Below are 21,130 nucleotides of genomic sequence, written 5' to 3' on the forward strand. Positions count from 1 at the left end.
TTATCCTTCCCCGTGTTCTTTTCCTTCAACTCTTTTTGAACTGTAGCTCGCCAGGCTCCTCTGTCCCTGGAATTCTCCAGGCAAGTTATATTGGACCGAGTTGCCGTTTCCTGCTCCATCATCAAGGATGGAACTGGTGTCTCATGCATTAGCAGACAGATTCTTTACAACTGCATCACCTAAGATCCTTGTGCTTTGTTATATGAAAACCTAAAAAAGACAAACCTCTTGGTATATGAAAAATCGAGAATTAATGGTTACTATAACGGACGGTATACAAAAGTGAATTTGGAATCATTGTATTAAAGATTTTACTTCAAATCGAGACATGTACCAGACAGAGGTAAAGAACTGTATATGCATGAAGTCAAATCCAGAGGAATTACAAATTTTCGTTCATCCCGAAGATTTTGTCTGGGTATTCCTTGCTTAGTTGTCGTCGTGCAGCTACAGTTGATGCATAGATGACGTATCCCCAGGAGAGCAATACGACCGCGAGGAGCAACTAGGAAATGCAAGAGTAGGCGTAAAAACAACCTGTGAGTGGCACGTCCTCCCGGCCCCCATCAGGTTGCCGTGCACGTTGCTAAGGTGGGGATTTTAGTGACAAACTCGAATACATGTAGTTCCGGAAGCGAGTTCACCCAGTAGCCCTTACGTAAGAAGCGGAAGACCGTGTCCTCCAGGAAGAGGCGGAGTCGAGGTTAGGGAGTGAAAGGCTTAATTCAAGAATGGATTTTAGAGTTTCTGGGCGCTGAAGATATAGGGGATCTTCCACCCGCGGGCCTCGAGCGTAGAGCCCGTGGAGGCCCGCCGAGCCCAGGACCTACCGCGGAATAAATCCGGTCTAGGGTGCGGCGACTCACTGGCTTCATGGTAAGGCGGTGGCGGTGGTCCGCGAGCACGGGCGGAAGCCGCAGGCCCTACAGTAACCTCCGGGGCGGTGGCTGCCGGGCGGCGGCAGCCATCTTTCAGCCGGGCGCCAGCGCCCGCCCACTCGCCTCCACGGGCGTTTCCCATCAGCCTGGCCGGCCTCTTCCGCCCGGAGTTGGGGGCGGGGGCGGTGTCACGTGTCCGGGGGCCTATCCCGCCTTTAGGGGAGGAAGTGAGAGAAACGAGAAAATAACGTTGGAAATGGGTTTATTTTGCCGCTGTGAGGGACAGGCTTGACTCGTCAACCGGTCTTTCAGTTGTAGAGCAGTATTAATGCGAGATAAGGTACCGTCATGTGCATTTAAAAGTTTATTTGGAAAAATAATCCACGGTTTAAGTATTACGCCGACGTCTAGCACTGAAAGAATGTTTCTAACCGGATCTGTTACCACGGTATAGGTAGTTCGTGTATTCACCTTTTAGAGTACAACCTGCTTTTTATAACTGATGAGTAGTTGTGGGACTCCCTGTTACTGGAGCTTTTCTTAAAAGTTTTTGAGAATGCAGTGGCTTGATATCAGCTACTTTTAAGAAGAAATAACGTGGCACGAATTACCCGGCATAATGTAGCTGCCAATTAGCAAGTGCTCATCGAGCATTTGTATGCTTAGAACTGTAGCACGATCAAATACCAAGCCAAAGGATGGGGTTTGGCACGCGGGCCGTTGTATCAAGTTCAGCTCTAGAATGTTCGGGATGCTTACATTTGAAGTGAAGAATGGGACAACGGGACCGCGTTAGGCTCCAGACGTTTTGTTTCTGTAATCTCAGCTATCACCTAAACAGGGTTTTAATGCATATTTCGGAGAGCGGGTAAGGAAAAGACGTTATCTGTTTCGGGAAGATTTCAATTCCCACTGATTTTACGTCAGATGATAGTTCATCCGGACTGGAGTTGATCTCTCAAGATTGATTTGGGATTCCATTGGAATCCTGGTGGTGGTTCTTAACTTATCAGCCGAAGTCCATTTCCTTCCGGATAACTTGGTTCCTTTATCGAACACCATAGATAGTTTGAGGAACTTCTCGCAGAATTTGGCAAGGTTTAAATGAGACCACAACCCTTGTGGCTCGGCTGGTAAAGAATCCGCCTGCAATGCGGGAGACCTGGGTTCGATCCTTGGGTTGGGAAGATCCGCTGGAGAAGGGGAAGGCTGCCCACTCCAGTATTCTGGCCTGAGGAATTCCCTGGACTGTATAGTCCATGGGGTCTCGCAGAGTCCGACACGACTGAGTGACTTTAACTTTCAAATGAGACCAAGCTAGTTATTGTGTCTTCCGGGTAAGTTAGAAGCGAACTTTAAGATAGTTTGTAATCCCCTGGTATTTATTCGAGTTGACGGTACGTTAGCGATTTCGTCCTCAGGGGGTCACGTCGCTCTGCTTCCGGGAGCGGAGGCAAGTGGGGGAAGGGCTGGGCTCAGGCCGAGAGCGCTAAGGCCCGCCCTCAGCGCCGGCGTCCTGTACCGCGCATGCGTCACGCGGACGGGTGCTGTGTTTTGACGCGCTGGGGGCCGGGAAGTGGGTTTTGGTTTCTGCCCCCGCCCCCTGTCTGCCATTGGTGATGAGCGCTTTACGTCACAGGGGTCGCAGCAACCGCCGGGGTCTCCGCTGTCTCGCGAGGAGGGTGAAGCGCCCCGGCCTACTCCCGCTCCGGAGGGCCGGCGGAGAAGTCGTAGAGTTCGCCTTCGTGGATCCTGCCGTCACCGACCCAGCCTTCTGGGCCGCCGCGAACTGGCCACGAGCGCTCCAGTCCGGCCTGCGCCGGCATCCTCTGAGGTGAGTGAGGTCGGGAACAATGGGGCGCGGGGGTCGGCAGGGGGCCGGGAGAGCAGGAGCTCCAGCCTGCAGCGAGGCCCAAGGGCGAGAGAGCTGCGGTCCGGGCCTGAGGCGCCGCGGTCAGCCGGCGGGCCAGGCTCCGGGCGAGCGGCTTCTGCGGAGCACCTGTGGATCCGTGCCGGTGGGCGGGGGAGAGCTGCTTTCCGAGAGGCGCTCCCGAAAGCGCGAGCCCAGCCGCGTACTGGAAGGCGCTCGGTCTCTGGGTGGGGGGGTTGGTGGGGGGAACCTGACACAAAGCACGAAACGTTCGAGTCTTGAGTCGTGGCATCGCTGCTGCCAGAGTTGTGACCTTGGATGGCCCCCTAATCTCTGAGCATGTCTGTAAAATGGGAGTAACAGTGTTGGAGTTCGTTGTGATTATGTAATGCACGGGGTGCCTACCTTAGATCCTGGCAGGTGGCAGTTCTCAACCAAAGGAAGCGACTGTCTCTGTAACTCTTGTAGTTGTCTGTTACACCCCTTGAGCCTGTGACTTCATCCGTCGACTCAGTGCATCTCTCTTCACGGGCTACTTTGTTAGACTGGAAGGGGGCAGTACTGAGAGGAGGCAAATAGTGCTTTGCGAGGAAAAGTGAATAGAATTTTTGGTAGGTAATTTTGAAGTTAATTGAAGATAAATGCAGAAAGCGTTACCGAAGATTTAAGTTAATAACGGTGAGAGTTGGGGGTTTTGTTTGCTTTTAGTCTCTGGCTTTGAAAGCTATACAGTCAGCCAAAGCAGTCATGCTTACCTGGAAAGAGCGGCTTTAGAGGGTAATGGTTCCCAAGCAGTTCCTTTTATTGCTGGAACTGGAATTAAATTTCACTGGGTCTGGTCAGTGTTTAAATTTTTTAGGGTCTGGTTAATTGATCGTTTAAATTCTGTTTGATTTCTTGGTATTGATTAGATTGCAGTGCAGAGAGGGACACGGTTTCTTTAAGGTCACAAGAGATAAGGGCCCAGATTGTTTATAATAGTTGGGACTGTTTAGTTGATCCACCTGTGAACCCTTTTTAGCCATTTTTCTTAGATATAATAAATACGATAATGATACTAATATGAGGATCATTCGCTTGTCATCCTCCTGGGCATTTATAATCAGTTATGGGTGATGGAAATTACAGAAATTAATTTTATCTTCACATAACATGAGATACCTATTAAATTCTTACTCCCCACCAAGCACTATGCCAAGGGTTTATGTGGAATCTCTCTCTTCACACAACCACTTTTCAGGTGGATACTGTTACTTAACACATTTTAGAATTGAGAAAAATGTAAGGTTTTGAGAAATTGACTTTTCTGCAGATCACACCCCTAATAAGTGTTTTGATTCTCAGCCCTGACTTTGCGTTAGAATTAACATCACTCCATGAAAACATCACTCTGTCAAATTTTTTAAATGTGAGGTGTTTTTTAATGTCCAGTCTAAGGTCTAATTTAGATTTCCAGCCTCCCGACTCTTTTTATCAGCCTCCACCTGTCACCCCCTCCCCTCAATTCTGAAGATGATACATTTTATTTAGAATTTGGGAGGCAGTTAAGGGGAAGGGTTCAGAAGAACTGATTAATCTTCTCTTCATGGGGAAATTAATTTGAAGTCCTAATTCCTAGAGTACTAGGATAGAGAAACTTTTATCATAGGGTGCTTCTAGAATCTGAAGCACTAAATCTGTCATCAGGTCTGCCTTTGCTGCCTAACCCAGAATTCTTCCAGCAAAACAAATCTTTTTTTTTTTTTTTTTTTTAATATATATTTGTTTGGCTGTGCTGGATCTTAGTTGCATTTGGGATATAGTTGGCTGGTTTGGTATTGAACCCAGGCCCCTGACTCATTGGGAGCGCAGAGTCTTAGCCCCTGGACCACCAGAGAAGTCCCCCAGACCTTCAAATCTGTCATCTTGCTGTCTCTGTTTTATGCCTTAATTTGTATTTTTGAAACAGCTTTGTTGAGATATAATTTGTATTTCATCGATAAAGTTCACTTCTTTAAAATTTATAATACAGTGGTTTTTAATGTGTTTATGGAGTATATTTCTGCAGTTATAATTGAACATTTTCATCATCCTAGAAAGAAACCTTGATAATCCCTACCCAGGCTTCCCCTACACACACCCAGCAATCACTAGTCTGCTGTTGCTGCTGCTAAGTCGCTTCAGTCGTGTCCGACTCTGTGCGACCCCATAGACGGTAGTCCACCAAGGCTCCACCGTCCCTGAGATTCTCCAGGCAAGAACACTGGAGTGCGTTGCCATTTCCTTCTCCAGTGCGTGAAAGTGAAAGTGCCCAGTCGTGTCTGAATCTTAGTGACCCCATGGACTGCAGCCCACCAGGCTCCTCCGTCCATGGGATTTTCCAGGCAAGAGTACTGGAGTGGGGTGCCATTGCCTTCTCCGAATCACTAGTCTAATTTCTGTCAATTCTCCTGTTCTGTACATTTCATATAAAATAGCATATAATGTGATATTTTGTGATTGATAATGAAAAGATTTGTCCATGTTGCAGCATACATCAGAACTTTGTTCCTTTTTATTGTCAAATATTCCATTACATGGATATACCACATTGTATGAGTATACCACAGGTAGAGGCAGCCTCCACCTGCCAGCACTACCACCCTCCCTTCCACCCCCAATTCTAAATATGATAAATTTTAGAATTCATCTGTTGATGAGCATTTAACACTTTTTAGCTATTAAAACACTTTTTAGCTTCCTAAGTGGCATTAGTGGTAAATGTTGGAGATTTAAGGGATGTGGGTTCTTTCCCTGGGTCAGGAAGATCCCCTGGAGGAGGGCACGGCAACCCACTCTAGTATTCTTGCTTGGAGAATCCCATGGATAGAGGAACCTGGCAGGCTACAGTCCCTTGGGTCACAGAGAGTCAGACAGAACTTAAGCAACTTAGCAACAACGGCTATTCTTTTATAAGTTTTTGTGTGGGCATGTGGTTTTGTTTCTTTTGGATAAATAGATGTGGATTGCTGGGTCATGTGGTAATTCTACTTTATTTGAATTAGCACATATTTTTAGTATTTAGTGGTGATTTCAAAAGAGTAAATCCCTTATGATTTACATTCATTGCCATTGTATGATGTTTCTCATGAATACCATTCTTTATAGCTAAAGAAACTCCTGTGTGGAAATATGAAACAGAACTAAGAATTTTTTCTTTTTACCTACTATACATTAATGTTACTCATCATTCTTTATACACTTGTGCTGAAAGGAGGACTAGAATTCCATCTTAAAAATTTATAATTAGTGAAATTTTGTTTTATTTGAACTTGAAATTATCTAGTAATTCTCTTTAATAAATTCATTCAGGGTTATAAATCTGTGTGTGACCTGGAAATGTTTAGTAAACACCAAAATTCTGTATTCCAGAAAAACAAATTAAGGTAAACTGTATTACCTAGAAATTCTCCAGTCGTTTTAAAAGTCTAGTGATTTCTTAAATAGAGAGGCAAACTAAAGTCCAGAGTTAATGTGGATTTCTCCAGTTGACAGTTAGTTTTTGGTGAAACCTGGTCATTAGTCCAGATCTGATGCCCTCTCCACTGTTTTCCCTAATGCCCACAGAGTCTCTTAACAGTTTTTATTTTTAAAAGATTTCCCCCCCTGAGTCGGAGAATTTAAAAATATGAGAAGTAGGGGGAAATGCTGAGAAATTTATGTCATATTGTTTTCAGAGTTTAAATACGTTTGCAAAAATGCAGCTAGTATTAATATATTTATAATTCTCTTCTAGTTAAGAACAGTGGTAATTTTTGCATCCCACTGTAGAAGACAGAGGACTGGAGGTATTTGGACCCCCTTGAAGAAACTTGTTCAGCATTAACTGATTTCCTATTAAGATACAGCTCTGAGAAAGCTAAGATGCACTAGATGAGCAAGTTAATTTGAAGTCTGTGGTGAAATACTTACATTCTGCAATCACAGATTTTTGTTGTGGGTTTTATTTGTATTTTGTTAGAGCTAGATATGGCCAGTGAGTCTCTTGTTTAGAAAATTAGTTTTATTATTTGACTAGATAGCAGTTGACTGGTCATGAGACTTCCTGTGATAGAGGAGGTGGAGAAAGATGGATAATAGGCCCAGGAAAACATAGAAGAAGAAACTAACATTTAATATTTATAAAATGATTAGGATAGAAAGCAACTAAACAGGGAACAAGGCCCAGATGTAATGCAACTAGATTTCAGCTCTTGAAAATTCATTTAGTAAGTTATGGGCCAATGTAAACTGATAAATTTCAAGAAAACAACGAATTTTTAAGATTCTAGTGATCCTAGTGAGAATAGATAAGGGGAGGAGGCTGAAAGCATGATTTCAAGATACTTTGTGAGTGACTAGATTAAACAGGAAGGCGAAGAAAAGCTTCTTAGGGATATTGGAAGGAGTCAGTGATGAACTGAATAGTAACAATAATAAGAGTAACTAGTTAACATTTACTTAGCAGTTGCTGTAAGCCAGGGACTGGCCTTGAATGCTTTTACAGTTATTACATTTAATAATCTTCACTAATATCCTTTTTTGTGTTTGAAAAGAATCATCCACAGAACTGTTTGAAATAGGGGAACTTTATGGTATACAAATTTTCTCACTAAAGCTATTTTTAAAGGTACATACATAATACCACAAACAAAACAAGTAGTCCATATTGTCTGGGGTGTATGTATGAAAGATATAAAACCATACATAGAAATAACTGAGAATTGTGATATTTTGGGTTTTTGTTTTCTGGAGAAGGATGGGCTTGGGGGAGGGGCACATAAAGGGACGGTTTAAAAAATCTCAAATAACCATGAGAAAATGTAAGTTGCTAAATCTGAGTGGTGGATATTTGGCTACTTGGTATATTTTCTTTTGCACTTTTTTGTATATATCAAATTTTCCTCAAATTATCTTTTAAAAAGGAATGATGCATAGTATAGAATATTTGAGAGCTTACTATGTACCAGGCACTTTTTCTAAGACCTTTTCCTTTTTTAAACAGCTTCACAAATCCTGTGAGGTAGGTTCTAGTATTAGTGCTCATCAGATGAAATTGAAGCATAAGGATAATAACTAGTCTATAATCACACTGGTAGTGTGGAACCAGGATATGAACCAGGAAATCTGACTTTAGAGCTTGTGCTTTAAGTACTATATTACTGTGCTACGCTGTCCCTTTATGTTACAGACATGTACTACTTTTCACTGAAGTATGTTTCAGTCATTTGCATTTTTTTCAGATTTAGTCATTTCACTTTTATCAGGTTACTGATGTATTTTTTTCCCTTTTACAGATAATGGCATCAGCCGCTAAGGAATTTAAAATGGACAACTTTTCACCTAAAGCTGGCACTAGCAAATTGCAACAGACAGTACCAGCTGATGCATCTCCCGATTCTAAGTGTCCTATATGCTTGGATAGATTTGATAATGTGTCTTACTTAGATCGCTGTTTACATAAGTTCTGTTTTCGCTGTGTACAGGAGTGGTCAAAAAACAAAGCTGAATGCCCACTGTGTAAGCAGCCCTTTGATTCTATTTTTCATTCTGTGAGGGCAGAAGATGACTTCAAGGAATATGTCCTAAGACCTTCGTACAATGGCTCTTTTGCTACTCCTGAGGTCCGACGATTCCGCTATCGCACAACTATGACAAGGGAACGAAGTGCTTCTGTTCATTCACCTAGTAGTACCGTGAATAGAAGAACAACAACTCCACCAGACAGTGGAGTATTATTTGAAGGGTTAAGCATTTCGGCAAGACCTAGAGATGGTGAAATTCCTCCATTTATGAGACAGATTTCAATAAGAAGGCCAACTACTACAGATGAGAGATCTTTGCGGAAAATTCAAGAACAGGATATCATTAATTTTAGGCGAACTCTCTATCGTGCTGGTGCTCGAGTTAGAAATATTGAAGATGGTGGTCGCTACAGGGACATTTCAGCTGAATTTTTCCGTAGAAATCCAGCTTGCCTTCACAGATTAGTCCCCTGGTTAAAACGTGAACTGACAGTTCTCTTTGGAGCTCACGGATCTTTAGTAAATATCGTCCAGCACATCATCATGAGTAATGTTACTCGCTATGACTTGGAGAGTCAGGCATTTGTGTCTGATTTGAGGCCATTTTTGCTTAATCGGACTGAGCATTTTATACATGAATTTATCAGTTTTGCTCGCTCTCCATTTAATATGGCAGCCTTTGATCAGCATGCTAATTATGATTGCCCTGCTCCTTCATATGAAGAAGGTAGCCATTCTGATTCTTCAGTCATAACAATATCTCCCGATGAAGCTGAGACCCAAGAGCTGGATGTTAATGTAGCCACTGTTAGTCAAGCACCATGGGATGATGAGACTCCAGGACCTTCTTACTCAAGCTCAGAGCAGGTGCATGCTGCCATGTCTTCCCTTTTAAATACTTCTGACAGTTCAGATGAAGAACTTGTAACAGCAAGAGCTACATCTCAGATACAAGGAGTACAGACCAATGAGGACCTAAATAATGACAGTGATTCTTCTTCAGATAACTGTGTCATTGTTGGATTTGTTAAACCACTAGCTGAGAGGACCCCAGAACTTGTTGAACTGTCCTCTGATTCTGAGGTAGAGTTAGGTTCTTATGAGAAAATGGAGACCATGAAGACACAAGAACAAGAGCAGTCTTACAGTTCTGGTGATAGTGATGTTAGTAGATGTTCGTCTCCCCGCTCTGTCGTTGGAAAAGATGAACAAATAAATAAAGGTCGTTGTGATTCTGGTACAAAAATCAACTCAAAGAAGGAAGAGAAACGATCTATATCATTGTCCTCTCTCAGAGACCTGAGCTCATCCCTCAGAGGAGACAGAGTATATTCGCCATATACCCGCAGACACAGAAAGAGGGGAAGATCGAGAAGTTCAGATTCATATTCCCAGAGTAGAAGTGGGCATGATCAGAAGAATCGTAGAAAGCATCATGGGAAGAAAAGAATGAAAGGCAAGCGATCCAGAAGCAGGGAGAGTAGTAGACCTAGAGGTAGAAGAGATAAAAAGAGATCAAGAACCAGAGATAGCAGTTGGTCAAGAAGAAGCCAAACTCTGTCTCTAAGTAGTGAAAGCTCTAGCAGATCAAGATCTCGTAGCAGTGATCATGGTAAAAGAAGATCACGGAGCAGAAATCGAGATCGTTACTACTTGAGAAATAATTATGGCAGCAGGTATAAGTGGGAATATACTTACTATAGTAGAAATAAGGACAGGGATGGCTACGAGTCATCTTACAGGAGGAGGACTCTGTCCAGAGCTCACTATTCCAGACAATCATCAAGTCCAGAACTTAGAATTCAGTCCTTTTCTGAAAGAACAAATGCTCGGAAGAAAAACAATCACAGTGAAAGGAAGTACTACTACTATGAAAGGCATAGATCAAGGAGCCTATCTAGTAATAGATCAAAGACTGCATCTACAGGGCCTGACCGGGTGAGAAATGAAAAGCCTGGTGGGAAACGAAAATACAAAACACGGCATTTGGAGGGTACTAATGATGTTGCTCAACCATGTCATGAATTTGCTTCTAAAGTAAAGGAAGGTCATTATTCAAAATCTTCATCAAAATTGGATGGAGGCTACAAAAATGAGAGTGATAGCTTTTCAGATAGCCGGTCATCAGACAGAGAGACAAAGCACAAGAGGAGAAAAAGGAGGACCCGCAGCCTGAGTGTAGAGATAGTTTATGAAGGGAAAGCTACCGATACAACCAGACACCATAAAAAGAAAAAGAAGAAACATAAGAGGAAGCATAAGAGACACCATGGTGATAATGCTTCACATTCCCCAGTTGTGATTACCATTGACAGTGACAGTGATAAAGACTGTGAAGTAAAGGAGGATATAGAATGTGACCCTAGTGGTCCTCAAGGCCCTCTCCAAAGTGAAGTTTTGGCTCCATTTGAATCTAAAGATGTAGTTACAATAGAAGATGAATTTGGTGTCCTGAGCAAGGAGTGTGATATTACCATACTTAATAACAACTTGAATAATGCCAATAAAACTGTGGATAATATATCACCCCAGGCAGCTTCAATTGGACAAACTCTTGATGTAAGAGAAGAGAGCACTCTGGCCTCTGATTTGGAGAACCAACCCAGTACTGTCTCTTTTCAGACTGAGCCATCAAGGACATCATCATTAATGTCAGTGTCTCTTGGTAGAGACCATGATGTGTCTTAAAACTGCCAAAGCATCTCTTTGAGAATTCTGATGGTATAAAAAGAAGAAAAAAGATCAGTGTCATCTATTGCAGTCTGTTTAGAGATGACACTTGGTGAAAACTCTTTTCCCCCTTAAAAATATTTTGTGATTTTTTTTTTTTTTTGGTGTTAAAAATTTGTAAAAATCATTATTTGTTCAAAAAGTATGTATGTTCCACCCTCAGAGATATGCACTTTTAAGTGAAGAAAATGATATTGCTAGCAGTTTATTTAAAACTTGGGATCCTTTTTAAATAAAAAATAAAAATTTTAGAAGTTATTTCGTAAAGCCATATGGTATTGACATATTTTTAAAGTAGCCAATGAGTATTTTTGAATTTCTTTTTGAGAGTTATTCTGGAAATGTGTTATAAGCTAGAAGAATCCCTTTGGACAGTCTTTATTTTTCTTCTTAAAAATTTATATGATTCAAAACCATTTCTTCAGGTTAAATTGAGGCATTTTAATCTGCACAGCTTATCTTGACATCTGCCAAAAGAAAAATTTAAATATTTCCTTTATATACTTGTTTATCTGGACTGCCAGTAAAGCAAATGTGTATTCAACAAAAGAAAAAAAATAAAACAGTAACACTTTAAAACAATCCATAAATTTTTTTATGCAGTATTTTTTTTAAATCATTTTAGTGGAGCTAAAATCTTGTAAATAGTTAAGGCTATCCTTGTGTTATAAATACTGAATTTCACAGTTTTAATGTGAACTGCATTTAACCTCAAACAGTTTTAATGATTATTTTAGTTTTTTAATCTGATTATGAAGAGTATCTTTCTTGTTTTCTGTCTTCAGCAAAGTGCAGTTACAGCTTACTAAAAACAAAACCCTTCTCTGACTTCTTTTACTTAAATAGTTCTTTTATACAAAAGAGGGCTGTGTTTGTGTTCTTCTGTTTCAGAGGTGATAAAAACTGCTCGATATTGGTAGCCTGATTGATGTAGGATTGATTGCCAATGAACAGTGGAACTTGGATTAGGTCTAAATTTAGGTGTCACTTTGGCTGCAATGTTCGTTCATTGTTCAACAGAAATTAGAATGCCTGCTGTGTGGCACGTTCTGTTTTAGGTTTTTAGAGATTCGGTGACAGAACAAAGCAGGTATGTTCCCTGTCCTCATGGGACATTTATGTATATGTATTTATGAATATTACAGACTATAAGTTCTCTCGAGAGTATAATTTTCTGTAAGAGCGTACAGTGGGGGCCTAATCTTAGGTGGAAGTGATGGTTGAGACAAGTAGCTATTAAGCAGGAGCAGAGTTGTTAGTAAAGGAGATGTACAGAAATCCAGGGGTGAAAAGGAGTCTGGTATATTCCGGGAACTAAAGTCAGGTTTCGTTAAGGGACAAGAGTGTGGGACCAAGCTTTGTAGTCTGTGTTTAGCCTACGGGCAGTAGGAAACTGGTTTAAAGTGACGAAAATCTAAAGTTGATATTGACAATTTTGGTAAGCTCAGACATTGAGAAGTTGTGGGATGATTATAGTTAATCAAGAAATATACTTTGAAATTATGAAATGACTAGTTTTTCTGAAGTATGTAAGAGTGCGGAAAAATGTAAGAGTGCTGTTTTATTGCACATTCTGCTTTGGCATAGTATTTTAATGAAAAAGCTCAAAGCACTAGTGAAAAGCCATCTTCATACATGGCTCCATTACATCATTCTAAGTGTTCCAGCCCCAAATTTCCAAGTCTTTGATTCTTTTTTCTCCTTCAGCCTTCTCATCCAATCAGTAAATCCTGGTTATTAGATATTTTTCTAATATTTCTAATGTGTCTGTACCATCATCCAGTCTAGACAGCCATGATCTCTTCACTTGTGCTACCATAATGGGTCTGCCTGCATCCACTATTTGCCTCCATCGTTTCTTGATATAGCTTTCAAAAGACCTTTACAAACATTTTTTATCCTTTCATTCTACTTAAAATCCTTCAGTAGCTTCCTGTTATTCTTAGGATATTTATTAAAAGGAAACAAAAGTCCAAAATAATATGAATTACAAACACCTGCTTAATTAGAGACTCTAGTCCATCTTCAGCTTTTCTCTCACTTCATTTGTGCCTGGGCCTCACTGACATGCTTTGGGTCTGTGTGCATGGTGCTCCCCACTAATTCACAGCCTTCATGCATAGCATTTTTCTTCTACTGGAAACTAAACTCTGTAGCTAAACTAGGTTAGTGTTAATATGCCCTTCCACTCCATTCCTGTCAATCATTTGCTCTTTAACAACCCTGGATTCCTTTAGAGCATGCATCACTGGTTGCAATTGGTTACTAATGTCCTCTTTCTCACCGCTTCCCTTGTGGCTCAGCTCGTAAAGAATCCACCTGCAGTGCAGGAGACCTGGGTTCGATACCTGGGTTGGGAAAACCCCTGGAGAAGGGAAAGGCTACCCATTCCAGTATTCTGGCTTGGAGAATTCCACGGACTGTATAGTCCATGGGGTTGCCGAGAGTCAGACACGACTGAGTGACTTTGACTTTTTTTCTCTCTCACCAGTCTGAAAGTTCTTTGGCAACTCTGTGTGTTCTGCTGTATTCCTTCTCTTTCACATAAGATATGCTTAAAACCCTTACTGGGTGGAGGTACAGGTGCTAGAGATTTTAAAAATTGCCTGAGACCTGCTTCCATGAAGCTACATAATAAACTTTCAACCAAACATTACATTCACTTAGCTTATTCATCCAAATCTATTGTCAATGAGTCATTTTCTTTTACCTCAGGATTTTAGTTTTTGTGACTTATTTGTGTAAAGGAAATGCAAGCATTTGTGCTTGTACTTATCCTCTGATAAACAGGAAAACTTAACTGCTTCTTAGTCTAAGTAGTTAAATTCAGCCTTAGCTCTTGGGGAAGGTAATCCAAGGGCTTTCCTAACCCATCTAGTCTGTAATAACAAAGGGTGGTGTGTACAAAGGGGAGAGGGTTTATACAAGGCCATTTGATGGCCTCTGCTTATTGGGAATTATTCTTCCATCATGGAGAATAATTTCAGTCCCCTCTAGCATAGGCTGTGGACACTTGAGCTAGCTGGTAATGTGTCTGTGAACTTGGAAAGTTTTTTTCAGAAGGTGCTTTTGGGTGCTGGAAACCACCACCACCCATTGTCCCTACCAGTGATGTCAGGGGATGAGAAATGGGAAGGGGTTCTTCACAGAAAACAGATTTCATCAGTATTCAGAGCATGGATCCATTTCTAACATTAAGCTAAATAGACCTTTGTACTACTGAAATGGTGACTGATTAATTACTATGATAATACAGAGACCAGAATTTGTATAGGTCTGTCTGGTGATTGGTGCCTTTAGGAAAACCCACTTGGGCATCTGAATCATAATCATTATGTAACCTACCCTCAAATGGTTCAGAAAAAAAATATAGTTGGAGAGGAATAATGATAAATTGTGGCAAAATTTAAAAATTGGTGAACGAGGGTGAAATACAGGAATTCTCTGTACCTTTTTTTTTGGTAATTTTTATATAAGGATGAAGTAATTTCAAAACAAAAGTGCCTCCAGGCCTTCAGGGCTGCCTGCATATGAGAATATATTAGTTAACAGCCTTGAATATTTTCCAAAAGGGGGCAAAAATGATAAAGGAAATTAACTATTAAAGCCATTTTCTCTTCAGGAAAATAGAACTCATTAGACCGTTTATAAGGCTAGACCTGTTGAGGATGAGGGTCTTGCCTGAGATACACAGTTAACTACTCTTGGTTCTGTGCTCAGAAGCAAGCTTGTGAGGGTATAAAACCAAAGGAGAGTTTGCTTAATTTTTAAAATTTTGAATGGGAGGGAGACAAGATTTTGGGGAAGGAGCTCCCAGAAGGAAATGCCAGCCCACTCCAGTATTCTTGCCTGGAGAATTCTATGGACACAGGAGCCTGGCAGTTTATAGTCCATGGGGTCGCAGAGGCAAGACACAACTGGGGACGTGCACACATACTCCTAGAATAGGAAGAGTTGAGAATAAAGGAGAGGGACAGCTGGCGAAGCAAAATGGAGAGGGGTGGTTGCAGAGCGGAGGTACATGAGCTAGCAGCAGCAGAAGGAAGTAAAAATGCACAGAGACATTGGTGGGTAGATGGTTATGATGAAGTAGTTCATTACCTAAAGCCTCTCTTCCCCCATGAAGTAGGAAGCAGTGCCATCCTCTGAGAAAGATGGATGGTCAATAGGATTGGGCTTCAGGAGAGGAGTGGAAAAATGCTTTTTAAGGGGTGTGAAGGGATTAGCCACAAATTGCTGGTGAATGTTGAGGCATGGTGATAATGGAATGTCTATGGGGCCCTGAAACTTGTGGTTTTGCTCTGGTAGCATTCAACAGTATGGAAATAGAAGCAGAAATTAAAGTTGGACATGGAGTATGCATTCAGTGTTTATACAGCAAATGAACAAATGGATTTATCTACAGTTAAAGTATCGCTGAATGTAAGTAGCAAAAGAAAGGGTGGGCTAGGGGGCTGAGTGAGATAAGTGTAGTTAAATTTGTGTATTCTGGCATCTGGGCTGGGTAGGGAAGGAAGTGAAGCTATGAGATGACTGTTAGAGAATTGATTGTCAAGGGATTCATTTTCCAGTGAGGTTCAAGTATGTATATGTGGGGTTATGCCTTTTTCAGAAGACTGAAAAATGTTTTAGAGAATGCCTAATTCTAGCCATGATTTAAAGTAACCAACGTGACTGGAGGTGAAGGTGATTGGATTTGAGGACAGTGATCTGTGAGGCTATTGTCTACATGGAGGAACACTGGGTGATGCTGGGATATAACCGGATGGAGAAGAAAACGATATTAATTACATCTTGTCCTTTAAACTACACTCATTTCTGCTGCAGCAGCTGACTCTTGCACCGGAGGTAACCAAACCTTGGGAGATGATTAATTTCCTTATTTTGAGTTTTCAGTCAATAACTGAATCTTTTAGGTGTTGGGAAACAGTAAGTGGTATCAGATCACATCAGATCAGTCGCTCAGTCATGTCCGACTCTTTGCGACCCCATGAATCGCAGCTCGCCAGGCCTCCCTGTCCATCACCAACTCCCAGAGTTTATTGAGACTCACGTCCATCGAGTCAGTGATGCCATCCAGCCATCTCATCCTCGGTCGTCCCCTTCTCCTCCTGCCCCCAATCCCTCCCAGCATCAGAGTCTTTTCCAATGAGTCAACTCTTCGCATGAGGTGGCCAAAGTATTGGAGTTTCAGCTTTAGCATCATTCCTTCCAAAGAAATCCCAGGGCTGATCTCCTTCAGAATGGACTGGTTGGATCTCCTTGCAGTCCAAGGGACTCTCAAGAGTCTTCTCCAACACCACAGTTCAAAAGCATCAATTCTTCGGCGCTCAGCCTTCTTCACAGTCCAACTCTCACATCCATACATGACCACAGGAAAAACCATAGCCTTGACTAGACGAACCTTTGATGGCAAAGTAATGTCTCTGCTTTTGAATATGCTATCTAGGTTGGTCATAACTTTCCTTCCAAGGAGTAAGCGTCTTACTTTCATGGCTGCAGTCACCATCTGTAGTGATTTTGGAGCCCAGAAAAATACAGTCTGACACTGTTTCCACTGTTTCCCCATCTATTTCCCATGAAGTGATGGGACCAGATGCCATGATCTTCGTTTTCTGAATGTTGAGCTTTAAGCCAACTTTTTCACTCTCCACTTTCACTTCCATCAAGAGGCTTTTTAGTTCCTCTTCACTTTCTGCCATAAAGGTGGTGTCATCTGCATATCTGAGGTTATTGATATTTCTCCCGGCAATCTTGATTCCAATTTGTGTTTCTTCCAGTCCAGCGTTTCTCATGATGTACTCTGCATAGAAGTTAAATAAGCAGGGTGACAATATACAGCCTTGACGAACTCCTTTTCCTATTTGGAACCAGTCTGTTGTTCCATGTCCAGTTCTAACTGTTGCTTCCTGACCTGCATACAAATTTCTCAAGAGGCAGATCAGGTGGTCTGGTATTCCCATCTCTTTCAGAATTTTCCACAGTTTATTGTGATCCACACAGTCAAAGGCTTTGGCATAGTCAATAAAGCAGAAATAGATGTTTTTCTGGAACTCTCTTGCTTTCCCTATGATCCAGCGGATGTTGGTAATTTGATCTCTGGTTCCTCTGCCTTTTCTAAAACCGGCTTGAACATCAGGAAGTTCACGGTTCACATACTGCTGAAGCCTGGCTTGGAGAATTTTGAGCATTACTTTACTAGCGTGTGAGATGAGTGCAATTGTGCGGTAGTTTGAGCATTCTTTGGCATTGCCTTTCGTTGGGATTGGAACAAAAACTGCCCTTTTCCAGTCCTGTGGCCACTGCTGAGTTTTCCAAATGTGCTGGCATATTGAGTGCAGCACTTTGACAGCATCATCTTTCAGGATTTCAAATAGCTGCACTGGAATTCCATCACCTCCACTAGCTTTGTTCGTAGTGATGCTTTCTAAGGCCCACTTGACATCACATTCCAGAATGTCTGGCTCTAGGTCAGTGATCACACCATCATGATTATCTGCGTCGTGAAGATATTTTTTGTACAGTTCTGTGTATTCTTGCCATCTCTTCTTAATCTTCTGCTTCTGTTAGGTCCATACCATTTCTGTCCTTTATCAAGCCCATCTTTGCATGAAATGTTCCTTTGGTATCTGATTTTCTTGAAGAGATCTCTAGTCTTTCCCATTCTGTTGTTTTCCTCTATTTCTTTGCATTGATTGCTGAAGAAGGCTTTCTTATCTCTTCTTGCTATTCTTTGGAACTCTGCATTCAGATGTTTATATCTTTGCTTTTCTCCTTTGCTTTTCACTTCTCTTCTTTTCACAGCTATTTGTAAGGCCTCCCCAGATGGCCATTTTGCTTTTTTGCACTTCTTTTCCATGGGGATGGTCTTGATCCCTGTCTCCTGTACAATGTCATGAACCTCATTCCATAGTTCATCAGGCACTCTATCAGATCTAGGCCCTTAAATCTATTTCTCACTTCCACTGTATAATCATAAGGGATTTGATTTAGGTCATACCTGAATGGTCTAGTGGTTTTCCCTACTTTCTTCAATTTAAGTCTGAATTTGGCAATAAGGAGTTCATGATCTGAGCCACAGTCAGCTCCTGGTCTTGTTTTTGCTGACTGTATAGAGCTTCTCCATCTTTGGCTGCAAAGAATATAATCAGTCTGATTTTGGTGTTGACCATCTGGTGATATCTATGTATAGAGTCTTCTGTTGTGTTGTTGGAAGAGGGTGTTTGTTATGACCAGTGCATTTTCTTGGCAAAACTCGATTAGTCTTTGCCCTGCTTCATTCCATATTCCAAGGCCAAATTTGCCTGTTACTCCAGGTGTTTCTTGACTTCATACTTTTGCATTCCAGTCCCCTATAATGAAAAGGACATCTTTTTTGGGTGTTAGTTCTAAAAGGTCTTGTAGGTCTTCATAGAACCATTCAACTTCAGCTTCTTCAGCGTTACTGGTTGGGGCATAGACTTGGATTACTGTGATATTGAATGGTTTGCCTTGGAAACAAACAAAGATCATTCTGTCGTTTTTGAGATTGCATCCAAGTACTGCATTTCGGACTCTTTTGTTGACCATGATGGCCACTCCATTTCTTCTGAGGGATTCCTGCCCGCAGTAGTAGATATAATGGTCATCTGAGTTAAATTCACCCATTCCAGTCCATTTGAGTTCACTGATTCCTAGAATGTCGACATTCACTCTTGCCATCTCTTGTTTGACCACTTCCAATTTGCCTTGATTCATGGACCTGACATTCCAGGTTCCTATGCAATATTGCTCTTTACAGCATCGGACCTTGCTTCTATCACCAGTCCCATCCACAGCTGGGCATTCTTTTTGCTTTGGCTCCATCCCTTCATTCTTTCTGCAATTATTTCTCCACTGATCTCCAGAAGCATATTGGGCACCTACTGACCTGGGGAGTTTCTCTTTCAGTATCCTATCATTTTCCCTTTTCATACTGTTCATGGGGTTCTCAAGGCAAGAATACTGAAGTTTTTTGCCATTCCCTTCTCCAATGGACCACATTCTGTCAGATCTCTCCACCATGACTTGCCCATCTTGGGTTGCCCCAAGGGCATGGCTTAGTTTCATTGAGTTAGACAAGGCTGTGGTCCTAGTGTGATTAGATTGACTAGTTTTCTGTGAGTATGGTTTCAGTGTGTCTGCCCTCTGATGCCCTCTTGCAACACCTACCGTCTTACTTGGGTTTCTCTTACCTTGGGTGTGGGGTATCTCTTCATGGCTGCTCCAGCAAAGCGCAGCCATTGCTCCTTACCTTGGACGAGGGGTATCTCCTCACCGCTGCCCTTCCTGACCTTCAACGTGGGATAGCTCCTCTAGGCCCTCCTGCGCCCACGCAGCCACGGGTCCTTGGACGTGGGGTTGGTCCTCCTGGCCACCGCCCCTGGCCTCGGACATGGGGTTGCTCCTCCCGGCTGCCGCCCCTGACCTCGGATGTGGGGTAACTCCTCTCGTTGCCGCCCCTGACCTTGGACGCTGGGTAGCTCCTCTTAGCCGCCCCCCCCCCACCCCCCCAACCTCGGACGCGGGGTAGCTCCTCTCAGCCGTTCCTGCGCCGTCGCAGTCTGGCACTCGGCCCCTGCCCCTGACCTCGGACGTGGGGTAACTCCTCTTGGCCACCGCCCTTCGGGCATGGGGTCCTCCTGGCTTCTGCCCCTGACCTCGGACGTGGGGTAGGTCCTCTCGGCTGCGCTTAGCGTGCCGGTTGCACCAGCCTGCGCTTAGCGCGCTGGTCGCAGTAAGTGGTATATGGGTGTTTTAAAAAGTACAGTAATGTTCAGTGTTATAACGTCACAGAAATTAGGAAATTTTTTCCTACTTTACTTGGGGGATGAGAAGTACCATTGGATCTGTACCTGAGAAAAGCAGGAGGTAAGAGAAAGAGAATTCAACTTAGACCAAGGTCTGAGTCCAAATTCACCCCAGTAGAAACTGTGGCTGTGATGTTTGCTAGAACGCTAGTTGTATGCTTTCAAAGGGACATGGGACAAAATTAAAGCCTCCAGTATTTGCCTGGAGTAGGCTGGCTTCTGTTTCCCTGCAAGGTTGTCTGTACTTCAAATAGGTAACAGTTCTCTCCTAGGCAGGAGGCTATGTCTCTGCTTTCCTATCTGCAAAATTCGTTTCTTCATCAGATACTGTGTACCTCTCGTCCAAGATTATGCTAAGTGCTAGGGTAATAAGGATGAAAAAGATGGTACTGAGAAGAATTTCGGGCTTCCCTGGTGGCTCAGACAGTAAAGAATCCACCTGCAATGCGGGGGATCTGGGTTCCATCTCTGGGTTGGGAAGACAAGAGTTTTAAAGAAAGTGGGAATGGAACAATCAAGTTGTTAAAAAAAAAAACTAGAAATAATGAAGAAGGTTTAGAGTAGGGAGAATCTCAGTAAAAAAAAATTTGAGAACTCCCCTGGTGGTCCAGTGGTTGGAAATCCGTGCTTCCAATGCAAGGAGTGTGGTTCGATCTTTGGTCAGGGAACTAAGATTCCTCATGCCTCTCATTTGGAAAACCAGCCCAGTATGTCTTCTTTTCAAACTGAGCTATCAATCAAGGCTGCTGCCATCTCCAAGGACATCACTAATGTCAGTGTCTCTTGGGGTGGCCAAAAAAAAATGTTTGAGAAGCTCTTTGCAGCAGTTCAATCAAAAGGACCTGTAGGACAGCAGTAACCCAGAGGAGAGGCTGGAGTCAATAGATTTCTGAGGTAGAACAGACAAGATGTGGGCAGCATTTCAATGAGGCTGGGCTGTGAGGGATAGGGAAGAGTCTGGTAGGACCAGGTATTTTTTTTTTTTTTTCCATGTGAGAGAGAATACTGACAATATTCAAGGTAAGAAATAGGAATTAGCGACAGTTGTGGGAGAAAAACGAGTTCAGTTTGAGATGTTTGAGTTGCCTAGAGCTATGCTATCCAATAAACTCACCACTGGCTACATGTGGGTATTGACCACTTGAAATGTGATTAGTAAAACTGAGGGACTTTTGAATTTCCCTGGTGGTCGTCCAGTGCAGGGAGGGGACATAGGTTTGATCCCTGGTCCAGAAAGATTTCACATGCCACAGGGCAACTAAACCTGTGTGCCACAACTACTGGGCATGCGTGCTGCAGCTA

At 42.4% G+C, this 21,130-nt stretch overlaps 2 protein-coding genes across 3 annotated transcripts; one reads left to right on the forward strand and one right to left on the reverse strand.

Annotated features, from left to right (window-relative positions):
* Positions 1 to 283: 283 nt before the first annotated feature.
* SMIM27 (small integral membrane protein 27) lies at positions 284 to 972 on the reverse strand. Its single transcript, XM_027549063.1, has 2 exons — positions 831 to 972; positions 284 to 505 (listed from the first exon to the last, which is right to left on the reverse strand). The coding sequence occupies exons 1-2, from the start codon at positions 873 to 875 to the stop codon at positions 383 to 385; spliced, it is 168 nt and encodes a 55-aa protein (XP_027404864.1). The 5' UTR covers positions 876 to 972; the 3' UTR covers positions 284 to 382.
* Positions 679 to 11,584, forward strand: TOPORS (TOP1 binding arginine/serine rich protein). Of its 2 annotated transcripts, none has more exons than XM_027549060.1 (3): positions 679 to 876; positions 2,518 to 2,712; positions 8,043 to 11,584. In XM_027549060.1, exons 1-3 carry the CDS (start codon positions 874 to 876, stop codon positions 10,956 to 10,958), a joined length of 3,114 nt encoding a protein of 1,037 aa, XP_027404861.1. In that variant the 5' UTR covers positions 679 to 873; the 3' UTR covers positions 10,959 to 11,584. The 2 variants fall into 2 exon arrangements, with proteins under 2 accessions (XP_027404861.1, XP_027404859.1); XM_027549058.1 differs by lacking the exon at positions 679 to 876 and adding an exon at positions 1,074 to 1,218.
* Positions 11,585 to 21,130: the final 9,546 nt, after the last annotated feature.

The sequence above is a fragment of the Bos indicus x Bos taurus genome, chromosome 8 (assembly GCF_003369695.1).
Source record: "Bos indicus x Bos taurus breed Angus x Brahman F1 hybrid chromosome 8, Bos_hybrid_MaternalHap_v2.0, whole genome shotgun sequence".
Lineage (NCBI taxonomy): Eukaryota > Metazoa > Chordata > Mammalia > Artiodactyla > Bovidae > Bos > Bos indicus x Bos taurus.